This window comes from Phycodurus eques, chromosome 1 (genome assembly GCF_024500275.1).
Source record: "Phycodurus eques isolate BA_2022a chromosome 1, UOR_Pequ_1.1, whole genome shotgun sequence".
In the NCBI taxonomy this organism is placed as follows: domain Eukaryota; kingdom Metazoa; phylum Chordata; class Actinopteri; order Syngnathiformes; family Syngnathidae; genus Phycodurus; species Phycodurus eques.
The window spans coordinates 18546930-18566647 of NC_084525.1; the positions used below are offsets into that span (position 1 = coordinate 18546930).

The 19718-nt window shown below is 43.3% G+C and overlaps 1 protein-coding gene across 15 annotated transcripts in view; it reads left to right on the top strand.

Moving 5' to 3' along the window:
• The first annotated feature begins 2534 nt into the window (after positions 1-2534).
• The window catches only part of LOC133404972 (neural cell adhesion molecule L1-like protein), a 54883-nt gene continuing 37699 nt past the window's right edge, over positions 2535-19718 (top strand). For 6 of the 15 annotated variants that reach the window (XR_009768911.1, XR_009768910.1, XM_061681602.1 and 3 more), the window contains exons 1-10: positions 2537-2736; positions 9716-9891; positions 10798-10906; positions 10998-11191; positions 11313-11435; positions 16794-16964; positions 17740-17778; positions 17948-18053; positions 18157-18338; positions 18461-18595. Coding sequence is in view for 12 of the 15 variants with exons in the window: in XM_061681602.1 (XP_061537586.1) it covers positions 9810-9891; positions 10798-10906; positions 10998-11191; positions 11313-11435; positions 16794-16964; positions 17740-17778; positions 17948-18053; positions 18157-18338; positions 18461-18595 (1141 nt within the window). In the remaining 3 variants the exon portion in view is untranslated. Of the gene's footprint in view, positions 2737-9715; positions 9892-10797; positions 10907-10997; positions 11192-11312; positions 11436-16793; positions 16965-17739; positions 17779-17947; positions 18054-18156; positions 18339-18460; positions 18596-19718 lie in introns of all 15 variants that reach the window. The other 9 variants (XM_061681535.1, XM_061681569.1, XM_061681552.1 and 6 more) reach the window with 3 other exon arrangements.

Consider the following 19718-nt stretch of genomic DNA (forward strand, 5'->3'; position numbering starts at 1 on the left):
CTAATAGGACGAAGGTGTTAAGGAATGAAAGAGAATATTAACTAGCACTAAAGTACTTTTTAGTGTCAGTGAGTGTTTCTGTGTGGCAATAGTCAGGGATCATTGCCAGTAGCCATGTTGGTGACTGAGCAAAGGTGTTGCCTTTGATGGGTGGGATAGGCTTTGAGTTCTGTTGTTATTATTTATTTTTGTTCCTCTCAGCCGTTATTTAGCTTCTTTCTGTAAGAACTTTGATTTGGATCTTCCGTGACTGGTATTGTGCATTTGCTGTGTGATGTTAGACAAGCATGAGCTTTGAGTGACGGCTGATTTCATTTTACGTTTGTGTCAGTTATTCTTTTTAAGTGACTTGCACTTGCATGACCATCAATAATGAAAGGTTTTACCAAAATCATTGCCTGTACAGTGAATGAAAGTTTAATGGTTGTGTAGTGTAAGAATTTAATTAATTTAGGCAAAAAGAATGAGCTGGAAGCGACGCCTGCGTTACTTCCGGTTTAGCATAATTTAAAATTACAGCGTTATAAATCAAGCTATTTTATCTCGTAAAAGGGGGCACCACGTCACTTTTTATGTGGATAAAATTTTGGGTAATTGACGAGAAACGTCTCGTAATCTGAAGGTTGCTACATGGTCTGAAATTTTGATAAGAGTTCTAGACAGCCAGGGGTTTCTTTCATCAAACCCAAACACACACAACAATGCAGGTAGCGAATTTTATGGAAAATGTAATGATCTAACATGGGGAATCTACAGGGAAACAATACAGAAAAACACAAAACAAACAAAGTACGGACGAACATTGGCAAAGGAAACTGACTTGTGATGTGAGATTGGTAGAATGAGTGTGTAGGGAATGCATATAGGTGGGGATTCCTGTTCTTGTTAATTTAAACCCAAATATGGACTAATATGTACTTTTAGTAGACTGCAATGTTGGATTTACGTGTCTTGGACACGATTGAGTCAGGCAGGTCAAGCTTCCGGGTGTTCGGCCAGCCCGGTCCGCATGGGGAACAGGTAGATTTGGCGGAAAGAAAGAAGAAAAAGAAAAAAACGAGCCCAAAAAGTTCCCAGGCAGGACGGCCGGAGCCCAGGTGCCGCGAGCAAACCGTCTATTGTCCCGGCTTGACTGGCTAAGTGTCACACCGGCGTAGCAGGGAGGAGACGCCTTTGTTGGTGAGGGTCTGTGGGCTGGCTGGTGGTGGAAGCTACTTAATTTAGCGTTTTGGTGCAAACTAGGTATCGTTTGTCTCCGCTTTGATGCTCTGGGTGCTGGTAATTCACTTAGACTCGGCATTCAAAAGCAAATGTCTGTGTCTTGCTTTTGATGATCCGGGGTTGTGATTCACTTAGCGTCTGTATGCGAAGTTGAATATCGCCACTCCGTGGTTGTCTATCTCGGCGGGGAGAGCGTCATCTGGGTGTCATCTTTTCATGGTGTGTCCACTACACTGATCAAAAGAAAAAGGTTGACTAGTGTTACGGAATAGGTGGTGATCAGACTTCGAGGTACTACATTTCTCAACCATTTCAATCACAATAATGTTGAATCCATAGATATCAATCAAAAGACTGTGAGTGGGATTAATGTTGCGAATGGCTTGACGCCCAGTTCAGGGTGTACCCTGCCTCTCGCCCAGAGTCAGCTGCATGGTAGGCTCCAGCATGCTCGCGAACCCTAGTGAGGATAAGCAGTACAGAAAATGGATATGGATGGAGGGGATTTTTGTGTTTTAAGGTGTTTGTTAACAAGTCGCAAATGCATAGTTTTTAAGGGTTTTAGTGCTCGGCAAGTTTACATAAAAGCAGATTTTCATGAAGAAAACCCATCATAGTTCTGGCTTCAGGATATTATTTTTACTTTGTCGTTTGCTGAAACAGTCCACTTGCATTAGGGTCTCGAGTTGCATTGACCCACCAAATCTGACTGATGGAGCTGCCGCTTAAAGTCTTGGTTTGTAATGTGTAATCCTGCTGCTTTAAGGACTAGAGTGGAATAGTATGCCATGATTATTCCGTCAGACGTGTTCACGATTGAGTGCAATCCTTTAATTGAAGTCATGGTTCCAACTTCAGGAGAAACTAATTTTGGTGCTTACAAGCTTAAAAAAAAGAAGTTTAAAAAGACAAACTACAGACAGAAAGAAAGGAAAACAACGTATTTTCTATTTCAAGCATGTGCTCCCATTCCTACAGTTACTGTACAAGTAGCCTGGAGCAAGTCAGGGCAAAGAGAGTTCCCTCCTACAAAAGCTCCTATGTTCAAAAAGATGACACCCTTGTCCTTTCAATGAAGCTCAGACACATTTTGCATTGAAATCATGAGCACGGTGTAAATGGGCGTGCATAGTTTGTAGAAGGAGTGATGGAGTGATCCAAGCAAAAAAAAAGGAGTGAGAGACATGCTTGTACTTCCTTTTTCATGCTCCCAACAAGCCCCCGCAGTGCAAGCTTTGTCCCAGTCATTGTCACAGGCTTAGAGAGCCTCTTTTGCCAAGCGAGAGGCTTTGGCGACATATGTCACTTGAGCGACTCTCCTGTCACCCCTTCAGCGTGCTTGAGTGGAAGGGTGGGAGGAGGAGGCGTGTTCACTGGGGCAGGCCTGAAGTGGAGAGGAAGGACATGTCAGAAGTTAGTTCAGACAGAGGAGTTGGAACGCTCCCCTGATGGTGCTGTTTTTGGAATTCTAGCTATTCCCCATGCACTTAAGGATGTAGAATGACTCAAGAATTAGTAAGTACTTCTTCAAAGTCTGTTTGCACACAACATTTTATTGGACATTAGAGTTTGTCTTTTTTTCAAACAACTGTTTATCTTAAGGAAACTTTAGTAGGTTTATGTAACAAGTCGCTCCTATTTAAGTTTTAATGTTTAAAACACATTGTGTGTTAACAAGGATTACTTGTGTAGCATACCAACCGCAACTAATTTTCATGCACTGGTTTAGGAGGCACAATCGCAAAGACTTTAAGGCCACGATCTGCCATGTGTTCAGGTGCTGGATGTCTCTGTTTTCTGTTTACATTGACATTAAAGATTGCTTGTGTTATCATTAAAGTGGCAGCTTGACAGATCCACACATGCATAACCAGTGATTACCCAGTCGGTGAAGTTCTTCAGTAGTGCAATTTTTGAATTTGTGCCAAGTTCTATTTGATGCTCTGTTGTTGAGATCATCACATTTAAAAGGAAGGTCTGACATCGAATGCCACTGCCTATATTTGAGGCCATTCTGCAAACACCCTGTTGGCTCTCCTGGCACCAAAACATGTCTTTTACTATTGTACTGGCATCCAAAAGCTGTGTGTGGGGATCCATGTGAGCCTGGATTTTATAATAGTACAAGACTATGAATGAAAGCAGTTTACCACATTATTACAGTGAGAAAATGTACGTTTACTACTCTGGAATAAACATCTAACCAGTTTTGTTTACCATTTAATCCAGTGGAAGATAATCAAATAAATTATATAATGCGTTCTCAATTTGTTTAATTGATTTTAAATTCAAGCAGCTTAATCCTGAATCGGGTCGACACCAATTATCACATTAACATTCCTCGCTAAGAAGGGGTAACACATGTCCACTTGCGTATTTACAAGTCGCACTCTGTCATTGTTGGACATCCGAGCCTTCATTCTTCTGATAGTGTGATTAGCTGCAGGGCGAAGCCGTTTGGCACTGCCAAGGATGCTGCCACAGACTCAGCACTGTGAGTTACTAATCTGTAAAACGGCGGTGGGTTTAAGCCAATTTATAGTCTGATACTTGGATCTAGTCATCGTAGCAGACAGCAGCTCAGCCTTTATGCCAGTTGGGTTTACTGTAACCATGCCACGAGACAGGCTGCCAGGGGGGGAAAATAGGGTCACCAAGTGTTCTGCTGCATTGTTCTACAATCACATCACAACAATGAGGTACATATGATGCTAACTGGCTTGTGTTCATTGGATTTGTTTTGAATTCATTCAGGACATGGCTACACAAACATGACTATTTGTGCAGTGGACCCACAGAGTTTGAATAGATTGTTGGTCAAAAATTTCTGTATTTGTTCTGAAATGTAAATGAAATGTGTTCCAAAAGTCATATAGGAATCAGGTGTACATTTTTCAAAATTCATTTTTTTTTTTTTACTAACTTTAAATTCAAGTGCAATATTTAGGAGTAACTCTTTGGTGACTTCAGATTCCCCTTTTTCCTAAAGATGAACCCAAGCAATTTTTTGTGTTTTGTTTTGTTTTGTTGAGATATACGTACCTTAAAACTCAGTTGGCCAGATTTTTTTGAAGCCTGAAGCCTTTTTTTTTTAGCATGTTATTTGGGCTAGTGTCTTTGTTATGGTGACCTGCACGTGGCTCACGCAGCGAGCCGACAGCGAGTTGGACGGCTCCACTCCGAAGTAACCTCCTACTAGCGGCTAGGCTAGTGCGTATTAGCCGCTAGGGGGCTGAGCATATACGAGCAAACATATTTGATTGACAAGCAAAAAGTCCTTACAACCCTTTTTCATGATTTCAGAGCCTTATTTTACATACAGGAGAATTATTTTTTTTCTTCATTCATTCAAATTCGGGAGGGGCGACACGGTGGTCGACTGGTTAGCCCATCTGCCTCACAGTTCTGAGGACCGGGGTTCAAATCCCTGCCCCGCCTGTGTGGAGTTTGCATGTTCTCCCCGTGCCTGCGTGGGTTTTATTGAAGACTCTAAATTTCCCGTAGGTGTGACTTTGAGTGAGAATGGTTGTTTGTTTATATGTGCCCTGCGATTGGCTGGCGACCAATTCAGCGTGTACCCTGCCTCTCGCCCAGAGGTAGCTGGGAAAGTGTCCAGCACGCCCGCGACTCTAGGGAGGATAAGCGGAACGGAAGATGAATGAATGAATGAATGTAATTCGTGAGGCTTTTTAAAAACACTTCTCTGTGGTGTGACAAATGTTTTGGCCTCTTTGGTCCATCCATCCATCCATTTTCTACCGCTTATCCGGGTTGGGTCACAGAGGCAGTAGCTTTAGCAGGGACGCCCAGACTTCCCTCTCCCCAGCCACTTCATCCAGCTCTTCCGGAGGGATCTCAAGGCGTTCCCAGGCCAGCCGAAGGACGTAGTCTCTCCAGCGTGTCCTGGGTCGTCCCCGGGGTCTCCTCCCGGTGGGACGTGCCCGTAACACCTCAACAGGGAGGCGTCCGGGAGGCATCCGAATCAGATGCCCCAGCCACCTCATCTGGCTCCTCTCAATGCGGAGGAGCAGCGGCTCTACTCTGAGATCCTCCCGGATGACCGAGCTTCTCACCCTATCTCTAAGGGAGAGCCCGGACACCCTGCGGAGGAAACTCATTTCGGCCGCTTAGCTCCTTCTTTACCACAACGGACCGATACAAAGTCCGCATCACTGCAGACGCTGCACCGATCCGTCTGTCGATCTCCCGTTCCATTCTTCCCTCACTCGTGAAGAAGACCCCAAGATACTCGAACTCCTCCACTTGGGGCAGGATCTCATCCCCGACCTGGAGAGGGCATTACACCCTTTTCCGACTGAGGACCATGGTCTCAGATTTGGAGGTGCTGATTCTCATCCCGGCCGCTTCACACTCGGCTGTGAACTGCTCCAGTGAGAGTTGTAGCTCATGGCTTGATGAAGCCAACAGAACCATATCATCAGCAAAAAGCAGAGATGCAATACTGAGGCCACCAAACCAGACCCCCTCTACGCCTTGGCTGCGCCTAGAAATTCTGTCCATAAAAGTTATGAACAGAATCGGCGACAATGGGCAGCCTTGGCGGAGTCCAACCCTCACCGGGAACGAGTCCGATTTACTGCCGGATATGCGGACCAAACTCTGACTCCGGTCGTACAGGGACTGAACAGCCCGTATCAGGGGGTTCGGTACCCCATACTCCTGAAGCACCCTCCACAGGACTCCCCGAGGGACACGGTTGAACGCCTTCTCCAAGTCCACAAAACACATGTAGACTGGTTGGGCGAACTCCCATGCACCCTCGAGGACCCTGCCGAGGGTGTAGAGCTGGTCCAGTGTTCCACGGCCAGGACGAAAACCCACACTGCTCCTCCTGAATCTGAGATTCGACTTCCCGACTGACCCTCCTCTCCAGCACCCCTGAATAGACCTTACCAGGGAGGCTGAGCAGTGTGATCCCCCTGTAGTTGGAACACACCCTCCGGTCCCCCTTCTTAAAAAGGGGGACCACCACCCCAGTCTGCCAATCCAGAGGCACTGTCCCCGATTTCCACGCGATGTTGCAGAGGCGTGTCAACCAGGACAGCCCCACAACATCCAGAGCCTTTAGGAACTCCGGGCGAATTTCATCCACCCCCGGGGCCCTTCCACCGAGGAGCTTTTTAACTACCTCGGTGACCTCAAACCCAGAGATAGGAGAGCCCGCCTCAGTGAACATGGGAAGGTGTGTCGGTGGAATTGAGGAGGTCTTTGAAGTATTCTCCCCACCGACTCACAACGTCCCAAGTCGAGGTCAGCAGCGCCCCATCCCTACTATACACAGTGTTGGTGGTGCACTGCTTTCCTCTCCTGAGATGTCGGATGGTGGACCAGAATTTCCTCGAAGCCGTCCGGAAGTCTTTCTCCATGGCCTCACCGAAATCCTCCCATACCCGAGTTTTTGCTTCAGCGATCACCAGAGCTGCATTCCGCTTGGCCAGCCGGTATCCATCAGCTGCCTCAGGAGTCCCACAGGCCAAAAAGGCCCAATAGGACTCCTTCTTCAGCTTGACGGCATCCCTCACCGTTGGTGTTCACCAACGGGTTCGGGGATTGCCGCCACGACAGGCACCGACCACCTTACGGCCACAGCTCCGGTCGGCCGCCTCAGCAATGGAGGCGTGGAACATGGTCCACTCGAACTCAATGTCCCCAGCCTCCTCCAGAACATGAGCAAAGTTCTGTCGGAGGTGGGAGTTGAAACTCCTTCTGACAGGGGATTCTGCCAGACGTTCCCAGCAGACCCTCACAATACGTTTGGGCCTGCCACGTCGGACCAGCATCGTCCCCCACCATCGGAGCCAACTCACCACCAGGTGGTGATCAGTTGACAGCTCCGCCCCTCTCTTCGCCCGAGTGTCCAAGACATGTGGCCGCAAGTCCGATGACACGACCACAAAGTAGAACATCGGAGTCCCCCAGCGGGAGCGCTCTCCAGCACCCCCTCCAAGGACTCCAAAAAGGGTGGGTACTCTGAACTGCTGTTTGGTGCATAGGCACAAACAACAGTCAGGACCCGTCCCCCCACCCGAAGGCGGAGGGAGGCTACCCTCTCGTCCACCGGGGTGAACCCCAACGTACAGATGCCGAGCCGGGGGGCAATAAGTATACCCACACCTGCTCGGCGCCTCTCACCGTGGGCAACTCCAGAGTGGAAGAGAGTCCAACCCCTCTCGAGAGGACTGGTACCAAAGCCCAAGCTGTGTGTGGAGGAGAGTCCGACAATATCTCGTCGGAACTTCTCGACCTCACACACCAGTTCGGGCTCCTTCCCTGCCAGAGAGGTGACATTCCACGTCCCTAGAGCCAGCTTCTGTAGCCGGGGATCGGATCGCCAAGGTCCCCGCCTTCGGCCACCGCCCAGCTCACACTGCACCCGACCCTTATGGCCCCTCCCACAGGTGGTGAGCCCATGGGAAGGGGGACCCACGTTACCCTTTCGGGCTGTGCCCGGCCGGGCCCCATGGGTGCAGGCCCGGCCACCAGGCGCTCGCCTTCGAGCCCCACCACCAGGCCTGGTTCCACTGGGGGGCCCTGGTGACCCGCGTCCGGGCAAGGGAAAACGAAGTCCATTGTTTGTCGTCATCATTAGGGGTCTTTAAGCCGTGCTTTGTCTGGTCCCTCACCTAGGACCTGTTTGTCATGGGTGACCCTGCCAGGGGCATAAAGCCCCAGACAACTTAGCTCCTAGGATCACTGGGACACACAAACCCCGCCACCACGACAAGGTGATGGCTCAAGGAGGGGCCTCTTTGGTGGGTCTTTAAATTCACCATTATTACCTTGACCAAGTATGTAAAGTGGTTTTCTTTTGATTGGTCTTATTTAAGTAGTTAGTAGGATTACGTGACCCTACCTTTGACAGATGGCCGATATTGACGACACAACTCTAAACAGACACTGCAATGGGACGTTGGGCATCGAAGAGCTCTCTAACGGCACACCCTGCGAACAGGCTAGTTGGAAATATGACTGGCGCACAGAAAAATGAAACAAACTTATTGATCAGGGCACGCAAAAAGATAAACCGAGATAGTGGTAAGTGTGAATGTGTATCTGTTATATAATAAAATGTGTGTGTGTGTTGTGTGTGTGTGTGTAGGGGGGGGCGTCTGGAACGTAACCCCCGCGATAGAGGGGGGATTACTGTTTTGCCATCATTAGCCATGTTGTAAAAAGTTAGTCTTGTACTAACTTGTGTTTGGAATATGAATACTGTATATCCTTGAATCGACCAGTTCAGGGTGTAGTCCACCTTTTGCCCAAAGTCAGCTGGGATAGGCTCCAGCACCCCATGACCCTAAACATGATAAGTGGTATTGAGAATGAATGGAGGATGGATATCCTTGAAATTTCTGTTATAAGCCAAATGTTACATTAAATAAAATGTTAACATGAAGTGTGAAGCTGTTCCAGCAAATGGCTGTTCATTATTCAATACAAATCTCAATGTTTTAACTGTTACACACAATTGTTCACATGCATGAACAGATTAAAGCAAGCTAAGATAAATAAATATACACAAATATAGTATGGTCTTTTCTTTTTTTGGACACCACCACCAACGCCAACCCGCTTCAAACCAAAGTAGTTTTTAATAGTTATCAAGTTGTTTTTACTAACTTAAGACCACAGCGACTATAAAACAAAATATATATTTGTTTACTTATAGTCTTTTTTTGAGGGGAAGGTCCCCATGGTCCTTGACTGAGGCCCCCAGGGGGTCTAGAAACGCCCTTGGGCAACACACACACTTTGTAGCAGTTAGGCCTTGGCTGAGTTCTGTGCTCTATTGAATGCCATCGAGAAGTTATTATTTTCTTTTAAGTGGCTAAACTGGAAAATTCATTTTTGAGTGGACAGAGATTTTTCTTTTTAATGCTGTTGGTGTTTATATTTTTGACCATGAAGTCAGAAAAACACATTTTCATTCAATTAATTTTCAAGTTACCGTTGGAAATATGTTTTCTGTCGCTGATTTGTGCTTTTATTCAGGTTGTTCCCTTTTCTGAAATTGAGTTCAGTATTACTTTAATAAAGTCCTTGCAGCTAATCCAATTATTAATTTCTCAAAACACACATTAATAAAGCACACTTTTATTTCCCTGAGGGGAAGCTTATTTGAAAAATCAACTGTCTAAAGATAACAGAATAGATCTTTAATAGGATTTCTGAGGAAAAAGCCCTGAGAAGTATGTGTGACTTGATAATTTTTTTTATGGCATTTAAGTTTTATCGATGTTTTTCTTTTGTTTTCCCTGGGAGCCAGCCATTTTGCATAAAGTGCTATTTATAGAGCCTATATTAAACACCGCCACCTTGTTCATTTGCTGGGAAGCAACTCTTCATCTTGGAGGTTAATTCAGTGCTGCATTTGATTAGAGCAGATGCTTGCAATGCCATTATCTTACCTTTGTTAGATTATTTTTTTTGAACGAGACTTACCATGACCATATTTTTAAATGCCACTCTGCAGGTCTGCCGTGCCTTAGAAAGTCCAAGGATTACCAATTGATCTTCCTCAACACATATCCCTTAACTCATCTGTCTCCATTGACCAGAAGGGGGTGATGAGGCTGGCAGGGAGTCTCCAGCTTGTCCTGCTGCTGGCCCTGAGCACCGAGGCCACAAGCCTCAATATCCCTTCAGAAGGTAGGCGAGTCATTAGAGATCAGATCACCATCAGTATCCGAAATCCTGTACATTAGATACACCCTTGGTGAGCCATCAGTGCCTGGAATGCTGGCCTAAACAGCATGAGAAGCACTGACCTACATTTACAAACTAAATTCTAATATTTGTTTCATTGCTTCATGTTTTATAATTTCATATTAATTTATTCCCAACAGTCTATTGTCTTCATTTTGTTGCGTTTTCCTTCACTGCATTGCTTCCAGCACTGTATGTGGATTTAGTGGATGTTAGATTTTTTTTAATCCAATTAGATTTCATTCTATATGTGCTGCCATGTCGATCTTATCTATCCAGTGCATTCAGAATTAGTAGTGCTCGCCGATGTAACTTAATCGACAGTATATTAGCAACAACACTGTTTTTGTTTTGTTTTTAAATTATTAGATTTCAAATTCGCCTCACAGGGCCAGCTAGCTGGCCGACAACGTCAGCATTTTTTTGCCGTCTGATAGTCAGCCCAGAACTCGTTACAGCTAAGATCAACAAGCTAATCACTTCTGTAGCGATCGGCACACATTAATTACATTTGTAATCACCATCTCTGGAGTATTGAGTATTGTATTATCTATTTTTTTTCATATTTTTGACATGGTATTAGTTAAATATTGATTCTGAACGGCTACAGATGATGTTCATATAGTTTCTATATTTGCAACGTGACAGTGGTGGTGTAACAATATAATATGTTTATTATTGTAATTTACAGTGGTCTAGCTTAGTAGAGGCACAATTTTTCATACAGCTCTTGTATTGGAGATCATTAGATTGCATCTATACTAATGTTGTTGCTGGTTATATTATCTATCTTTACATCATGCATGCATATTACCTATCTTTACATTTTGCATGTACTGTTAATGACAGTGGAGCAGCTTCCTACTATTATATTTCACACAACGGGGCCCATTATTGCACTTCCGTACGACAACACTGTGACAATCAGATGTGAAGCAAGGGGAAACCCTCCCCCCGAGTAAGTGACAATATTTTTTGCGAATATTAAAAACTATGACCAGCTGTAGAATTTTCAATTAACCATCCTGCTTTTTGTTCGGCGTGAGCAGATACAGATGGACGAAAGATGATCTCGACTTTATTCCTCCCCAGCCTGCAACAATCAGAAGTGACCAACTTGCCACAGATGGTACTTTTGTACTTCAAAACAAAAGCCTTGCTCGATTTCAGGGTAAATATCGATGCTACGCTTCCAACAAGCTGGGAACCGCCATAACAGAGACCGTTGAGCTAATAGTACCTAGTAAGTAACCTTGACTGCAAAAACGGAACTGTTATTACCAGCTACAGACAATGCCTTTCATGGTTAACTGTTCAGTTCAGTTTTTTATGTTTCAGTTTTTTTTCCCTCAACTATTCGTTAGGTATGCCAAAATTTCCAAAGGAGACAATTGAACCAATTGTTGTTGAGGAGGGAGAACCTTTCGTCCTGCAGTGTAACCCTCCAGAGGGCGTTCCCCCAAGAAAGATCCACTGGATGTCCATTGGTAAGATCAGAATTGTGTCTGTCATTTACACCAACCTTTAACACAAACCAATGATGAGCTGTATCAAATATTCTGCCTTTATAAAGGTAATAATGCTCAATTTCGATTGACTGCCAGAGTAGAGACATTCATTATTTTCATCATTGTTTTTGTAATGGTGTTCACCTGTACTGAACGCTACTTAGAGCTGTGTCTAAGATTTTGCGTACCTCAAATGGTTACATGACAGAGTCCAAAATATTGGGAACTACTCTGAGCATTATACAGTTGTACACCACTGAAAACTATAACCACTCAAACATTCCCTTTGTTCAATTAATATTTATTTGACAGTGTCAATCAAAATGGAGCATCATTGACTATGTATTAGTAAAATATTTGATACAGCTCGTATTGGACATCATGCCTAGTGAATGAATGAATGCTAATGTGATATTGCGCCTGGTGTGTATACAGGTATGCAAAACATGTCCTTTTAAGCTCCACTTTTTTTATTTTGGTGGTAAACAGGTGACACACACACACAAAATATAATTTTGACAAAGGTTGTTTAATGTGATCAACAGGTAACGAAAAAGGCAAAAAGTGTTTTTGTCATAATGAGGGATAATAGCCTCATAATTGGGACCTGCTGGGAAACGATTTCATTGAATTGGAAAGAGGCCTTTGACTCAATTTTGAAACCAAGACTTTATAGAGTGGTAATTGATGCCGAGAGTGTCCTACCGGTTGTTTGCATGAGCCAAAACTATATTGACAGAAGCATTGGGAAACCTCTAGAAAGTGAAAATGTTAGAAAATATGGAGTTGATGCCTCATTTGCAGCTAGTCTAACAGCATCCAGTTTTCTGGGAAGACTTTCGACAAGATGCTGGAGTGCGTCTGTGGGATGTTGGACTGGAGAAAGGGGCCCGGCTGCCCACCATCTCTGTTATAGGGGGGTCTTCCCGCCCAAAGTCATCTCAGCATATCATTAAGGAATTTCCTGTGTGCAGTGGAAACAGAGAAGGGCCTTCCCCAAACTGTTCGGGCAAAGTTAGAACTACTGTATATAATTGTCCACAATGAATATGAGTTGCTCAACATTTTTGACAATATAGTATGGAATCTTTCAAACCCTCTGTGAGGCGAAGAAAGCTACTCACCCATGGGTGATTCTAGGTCGAGTACTTTGGGTGGGCTGAGCTCATGACCTAATTCTGGAAAGTACCCTTCTGAAATTTGATCAAACTATACGCCAGTTTGCTGTCGCTACCCAGCTAACTGACGTGCCTACGTGGCGGCCATGTTGGGAAGGTCGATGTTCCCTTCAAAGGCAATACATGGACATTAAAATGAAGTCATAACTTGCTCATTTCTCAACCGATTTTCATGAGGTTTACTTCTTCTTTTTTTTTGTCAATGCCAAAGCGTGTGTTATCACCACAGTACATTTTTTTCTAAAAAATGGAAAACAAATAATTTGAGCGACTGAATTCATAGGGAGGGCTAAGGTAAATTTTGGCTTTTGACTTGAGCCCACCCAAAATAGCGCAGACCTCGCCACTGTCCTCCCCTGAGTTTACCTCACATTGTGCCTGTTTCCTAAGCTCTGCCAAAACAAAATTATTTGTTGAGCAAAAGGTGACCTCTGTCTTTTCCGAGGAAGACCTGAACTAAGTGTCTCCCTCTCGAGGTGCCCTCAAACAGATGACAGAAAGTCAGAAGTCAAAAGAAGTGCTCGCTGTGCTTTTCTTTTAGATATGACCCAAATGCATGAAAACAGATTCATTCACTGTTCTCCCAAATGCCATGGAACATAACTCTGTGCTCAGTGTTTTATGAGTTTGCTTTGTGTATTGACTTAAGCAATGACTCAAGGCTATGCTTTAAATTAGACTGTAAATGAAGCTTCAGTGACCCGAGACATAAATAATAGGTTTGTGAAAACCTAGCACTCTTGCAATAGGAGTTCACTGGTTCCATTCAAGTGCACTTTCCATTGAAATCAAGTCAGTGTATATGAGACTACATTGTACAAACCCCAAACTACAACCCCACAAAAATAGGGGGGCAATCTTTTCTAACACTAATAAATACAGGTTGCTGTAATATTTAGATCTTTGAGGCAACAAACACAATAGAATCAGAGCACATTTAATTAGGTCCAATACCAGTGTCCAAATAGTTGGCCTCAAAAATTATTTTTCATTGACAGTTTGAAGGTGGAATTCATATTTACCCTCTCATTAGAAAATTATGTCCTTTTCAACCGACTGTATATTCAATTGAATAGACTAAAAAGATGAGATATTTAATGTTCAAACTGCTAAAGTGTTTTTTTTCTTTTTTTTTTGTTGCAAATATTCACTCAGTTTGAATTTGACATTCCACACATTCCAAACATTCCAATAAAGCGAGGACAGAGGCATGCTTACCACTGTGTTACATCACCTTTCCTTTTAACAACACCCAATATGCGTTTGGGAACTGCGGGCACTAATTGTTGAAGCTTTGTATGTGGAATTCTTTCCCATTCTTGCTTGATTTACAACTAAAGTTGCTCAACACTCCGGGGTCTCCATTGTCGTATTTTGCACTTCATAATGCATTTTCAATGGGAGACAAGTCTGGACTGCTGACATCCGAGTCTAGTACTAGAACTCTCTTACAACAAAACCATGCTGTTGTAACACGTGCTTTTAAACTTTGCACTGATAACAATTCAGATGGTCCTTTCCCTCTTTGGTCGAGCGGACACGACATCCATGATTTCCAAAATTTTTTCCAAAAATAACTTGAAAAATGGACTCATCAGACCACAGCACACTTTTCCACCTTGCATCATTCCATTTCAGATGAGCTCGGGCCCAGAGAAGCCGGTGCCGTTTTCTGGGTGTTGTTGTTATGTTGCCAAAAGTATTCGCTCACCCATCCAAATAATCAGAAATTATTAATCAGAAATTATTATGTGAATCAAGGCAGATGAGCGAATACTTTTGGCAATATAGTGTATATGGCATTCACTTTGCTTGGTACAGTTTTAACTTGCATTTGTAGATGTAGCGACGAACTATGTTAACTGACAATGGTTTTCTGATATGTTCCTGAGCCCACGTGGCAATATCCTTTACCTCGTGATGCTGGGTTTTAATGCAGTGCCGCCTGAGGGTTTGAAGGTCATGGGCAATCAGTGTTGGTGTTCGACCTTGCGGCTTATGTTTGGTGATTTCTCCAGATTCTCTGAATCCTTTGATGATATTATGCACCGTAAATGATTAAATCACTCAATTCCTTGCAATTGTACATTGAAAAACATTGTTCTTAAAGTTTTGGACTATTTGCTCATGCAGTTGTTTAGAAAGTGGTGAACCTCGCCCTATCCTTGCTCGTGAACAACTGAGTATTTGGCAAATGCTCTTTTTATACCCAATCATGACCCTCACTTATTCCCAATTAACCTGTTCACCTGTGTAATGTTCAAAACAGGTGTTTTTTTTGGGGGGGAAGATTCTTCAACCGTCCCAGCTTTTTTGTAACGTGTTGCGGGCATCAAATTCAAAATGAGAGAATATTTATTAAAAAACAAAAAAAAAAAAAAAAAAAACAATAACGTTCATCAGTTTGAACATGAAATATATTGTCTTTGTAGTGTATTCAGTTGAATACACTACGTGCCGAACTGTATTTACTGACATTGATTTTCTGAAGTGTTCCTGAGCTCATGTGCTGATATCGTTTACACATTTATGTCGGTTTTTGATGCAGTGCCGCCTGAGGGATCGACGTTCACGGACATTCAATGTTGGTTTTCAGCCTTGCCGCTTAAATGCAGTGATTTCTCCAGATTCTCTGAACCTTTAGATGATATTATGGACCGTAGATGATGAAATCCCTAAATTCCTTGCAATTGTACGTTGAGTAACATTGTCCTTAAACTGTTCGACTATTTTCTCACGCACTTGTTCACAAACCGGTGAACCTCACCCCATCTTTGTTTGTGAATGACTGAGCAATTCAGGGATGCTCCTTTTATACCCAATCATGGCACCCACCTGTTCCCAATTAGCCTGTTCACCTGTGGGATGTTCCAAACAGGTATTTGATGAGCATTCCTCAACCTTCTCAGTCTTTTTTGCCACTTGTCCCAGCTTTTTGGGAACGTGTTGCAGCCATAACATTTTAAGTTAATGATTATTTGCTAAAAACAATCAAGTTTAGCAGTTTGAACATTAAATATCTTGTTTTTGTCGTGTTTTCAATTAAATATAGATTGAACATGATTGACAAATCATTGTATTTTGTTTTTATTTATGTTTAACACAACGTCCCAACTTCATTGGAATTCGGGTTGTATTCTGTTTTTATTTACATTTTACAAAAAGTCATAACTCCATTGGAATTGGGATTTGTATTATTGTATATTGTTAAACAACTATCTGTCTATTCAGATACAAATAGAAAAACAAACAATTAGGTTTGCACGAAATCAGCTGTTCATCTAAAGTCTGAATCCACAATTTGGACTCATCAGAACACAGAATCATTTTCTATTGTATTGGCTGATGATAGTGATAAAGATTTTTTTGTTGACTTTGCATTGCTGTTGTAGCCTTAACTGGTACAGTCTGATTCAAACTGGATTTAAAATAACACCTGTTTTCCAAAGTAAAGTGCTTAGTGGTAAATTACTCTTGTGGATCCGGATTCCTGCTTGTTTGGACTTGTTCAGAGACACATTCCACTTTTCATCCGATACATTTTTAGTTTCTCAGTACTGACAGATGGGGAGGAAACAAGGGTGTCTGGCCTGTATGGTAGCCAGGTTGTAAGGCCAAGTGGCACTTGATTCAAGTCTGTGGATGCCATTAACCTGGATGACCGAAGACTTAATAACAGTTTTAAACTAAGCACCTGCCTATGGGTTGAAGGTCAGAGGCGTGACGCAGTTACTTACATACGACTAATTTTAAAGATTGTCATATGCAGAAATAGGGTATTCAAAATTCAATTTAGAGGATAAACAGCAGTAGATTTGCGGTTGTCCCGTGTAATGTGTGACCATATTGATGCAAGAAAAAAAACTTGAGTAAATGTCGAGTAAATCAGAGTCGTGGCTTGAAAAACAAAATCCCATAAGTCCTGAAAATGGTTTATTCATAAATGTTGTTTTATGTTCTAATCTTTAATACTTTCAATCCATGCATTTCGATGGCATTTTGACCTTTTAGTTTGAAAGAATGAACCTGTGGAATTGTCAATACACTGTATGTTGATCATTCCACAATGTTTTTAAAAAGAAAATATATACAGGATATGTCTAGTTTTGTTTTGACATCATTATCATGTCTCTAACAGAAATGTACACTCTTTTTGCAGGTCTGCAGCACATTGATCAGGATGAGAGGGTTTCCATGGGCACTGACGGCAGCCTGTACTTCTCTCATGCCTTACAGAAAGACAGTCGTCCGGACTACTGCTGCTTTGCTGACTTTCTCCGCATACGCACAATCGTCCAGAAGCTCGCTATGGCAGTTGAGGTCAAGCCATGTAGGTTTATTGGCGTTCAACCAAAAACTACAACTGTAGGAGACATCCCTGAAATTCATCCATCCATTTTCTTAACCGCTTATCCTCACTAGGGTCGCGGGCGTGCTGGAGCCTATCCGAGCTATCTTCGGGCGCGGGGTACACCCTGAACTGGTCGCCAGCACATAGAAACGAACACCCATTCGCACTCACATTCACACCTACGGGCAATTTAGAGTCTTCAATCAATCTACCATACATCTTTTTGGGATGTGGGAGGAAACCGGAGTGCCCGTAGAAAACCCACGCAGGCACGGCCGGGATTTGAACCTAACCAGTCGGTCAACTTTGTGAGAGTGGTTTATTTATAGTACAATTTCAGGGATGTAGGCCGCACGGTAGAAAGCTGCTTTGTGTGTGTGTGTGTGTGTGTGTGTGTGTGTGTGTGTGTGTATATATATAGTGTATATATATATATATATATATATATATATATATATATATATATATATATATACACTAAGCAGCTTTTTATATATATATATATATATATATATATATATATATATAAACCACTCTCACAAAGTGCTTGAACATAGGACACTTGGATATTTTTTTGTAGGTATTTTAATTGCCTGGTTAACCTTCTTTTTGTTTTTGCATACCAAAATGCAGGGCTTGTCCTGTCTAGTTTGTGCTGTAGACTGTAGGCTGTGTGAGGATGTCAGAGTATTTACTTGTGATAGTTGCTAAAACTACAGTATATTCTACTCACGATGCTTTATTTCCATTGCAGGGACACCAGAGTATGAATCTTCTGACAGCAGTGACGCCAGTGAGTGATTCCCCCTTCTTCTTAAATCCGACCCGGCAAAATAAAGATGTTTCATGTTAGTGCTACTTTCGAAAATATGAAACAGTATAGCTGGGAGATGAAAATGGCTTTTGCTGATATGACCACTGACATAAATTATGTATAGAAATAAGGGCGATTCTGTTGGCAGGCCCCCCTGTGAGAACACCCAGCCTTCTGCTTCCCTCTGGTGTTCAGACTGAGAAAGTGCTCTTGAAAGGCACAGAGCTTCAGCTTGAGTGTGTACCAGGGGGATAGTAAGTATTAGTACTGCAACCACATTTTATTCATTCCTGATTGCATTTAGTTCATATTTGTCTGCCTTGACTGCTAATAACATCTAAATGTGTCATTTTGCAGTCCCACTCCAAAGATAGAATGGATGAAGATGGGAGAGAAACTTACCGCTCGAGCAAACCTTTACAACTTTGGAAAACTATTGACCATACCTGCAATAGAGGAAAGTGATGAGGGCAAATACATGTGCTTAGCCAAAAACTCAGCTGGACAGGCTGTCCATTACTTTGATGTAATAGTAGAAGGTTCGTCAACATCACGTTCTCATTATACATGAAGCATACTGTGAGCACTTTTGTTTTGACTCATAGGGATGAAAGTTGATTTAACACAAAGCAAACACATTTCTTTTCTCAACATCTCCCAGAACCTCCAAAGTGGCTGACAGTGCCGTCTCACAGCCAGCTGACTGTGATCGGCTCTGATGTGCACATCAAGTGCTCGGTCAGCGGGAAACCACAACCAGACATAATGTGGAAAAAAAATGGACACATTTTTGAAGGTGGGTGACAGAAAGTCATGCATTCATGCATCTGTTTGCACATCAGTCATCGTTGTCAAACACAGAGTTCAAGATGGCAAGCAAGCACCTCTGCTAAATGTTCTTCACAGCACAGAAGACTGGCTCGACTCTTCAAGAAGCATGACACACTGTATGCACTGATGCCGTTTAAAACCCAAGTTGTCTTTTTTATGCACATACCAAATCCACTATATATATATTATATCGATCAGCTATCTTCGGGCAAGAGGCAGGGTACACCCTGAACTGGGCGCCAGCCAATTGCAGGGCACATATAAACAAACAACCTTTCACACTCATATTCACACATACGGACAAAATTTACAGACTTCAATTAACCTACCGTGCATGTTTTGGGGATGTGAGAGGAAACGTGAGTGCCCGGAGACAGATGTAAAGATGTCCATCCATCCATTTTCTGAGCCCGCTTCTCCTCACTAGGGTCGCGGGCGTGCTGGAGCCTATCCCAGCTGTCATCGGGCAGGAGGCAGGGTACATCCTGAACTGGTTGCCAGCCAATCGGGCACATACAAATAAACAACCATTCGCACTCACATTCACACCTACGGGCAATTTAGAGTTTCCAATTAATGCATGTTTTTGGGATGTGGGAGGAAACCGGAGTGCCCGGAGAAAACCCACGCAGGCACGGGGAGAACATGCAAACTCCACACAGGCGGGACCGGGGATTGAACCCGGGTCCTCAGAACTGTGAGGCTGACGCTCTAATCAGTCGGCCACCGTGCCGCCAGATGTAAAGATGTGTAATATAAATAAATATAAAAATAAAGTTTTCAAATCGATCTTTGAAAATTTACCCCTGACCCTTGATTGTTCAAGGCAACTGCTTTACAGCAAGACTGCATCCCAGTGCAGTCCATTAATGCTTACTTGGACGGGTTTGGTGTGGAAGAGCAAACACATTTAGGATCAGCTAGAGCAGAGACTGAACAAATGCTGTTCTGGATGAATGGACGAGAATTCTCACTGACACACTGCAACATCTGGTAGAAAGCCTTCCCTGAGATAATGGAAGCCTTTAAAGGTGCAATGGGGGTGGCACCAACTCCATATCTTCTCTTCTTCAAAGTGTAATGGCCAT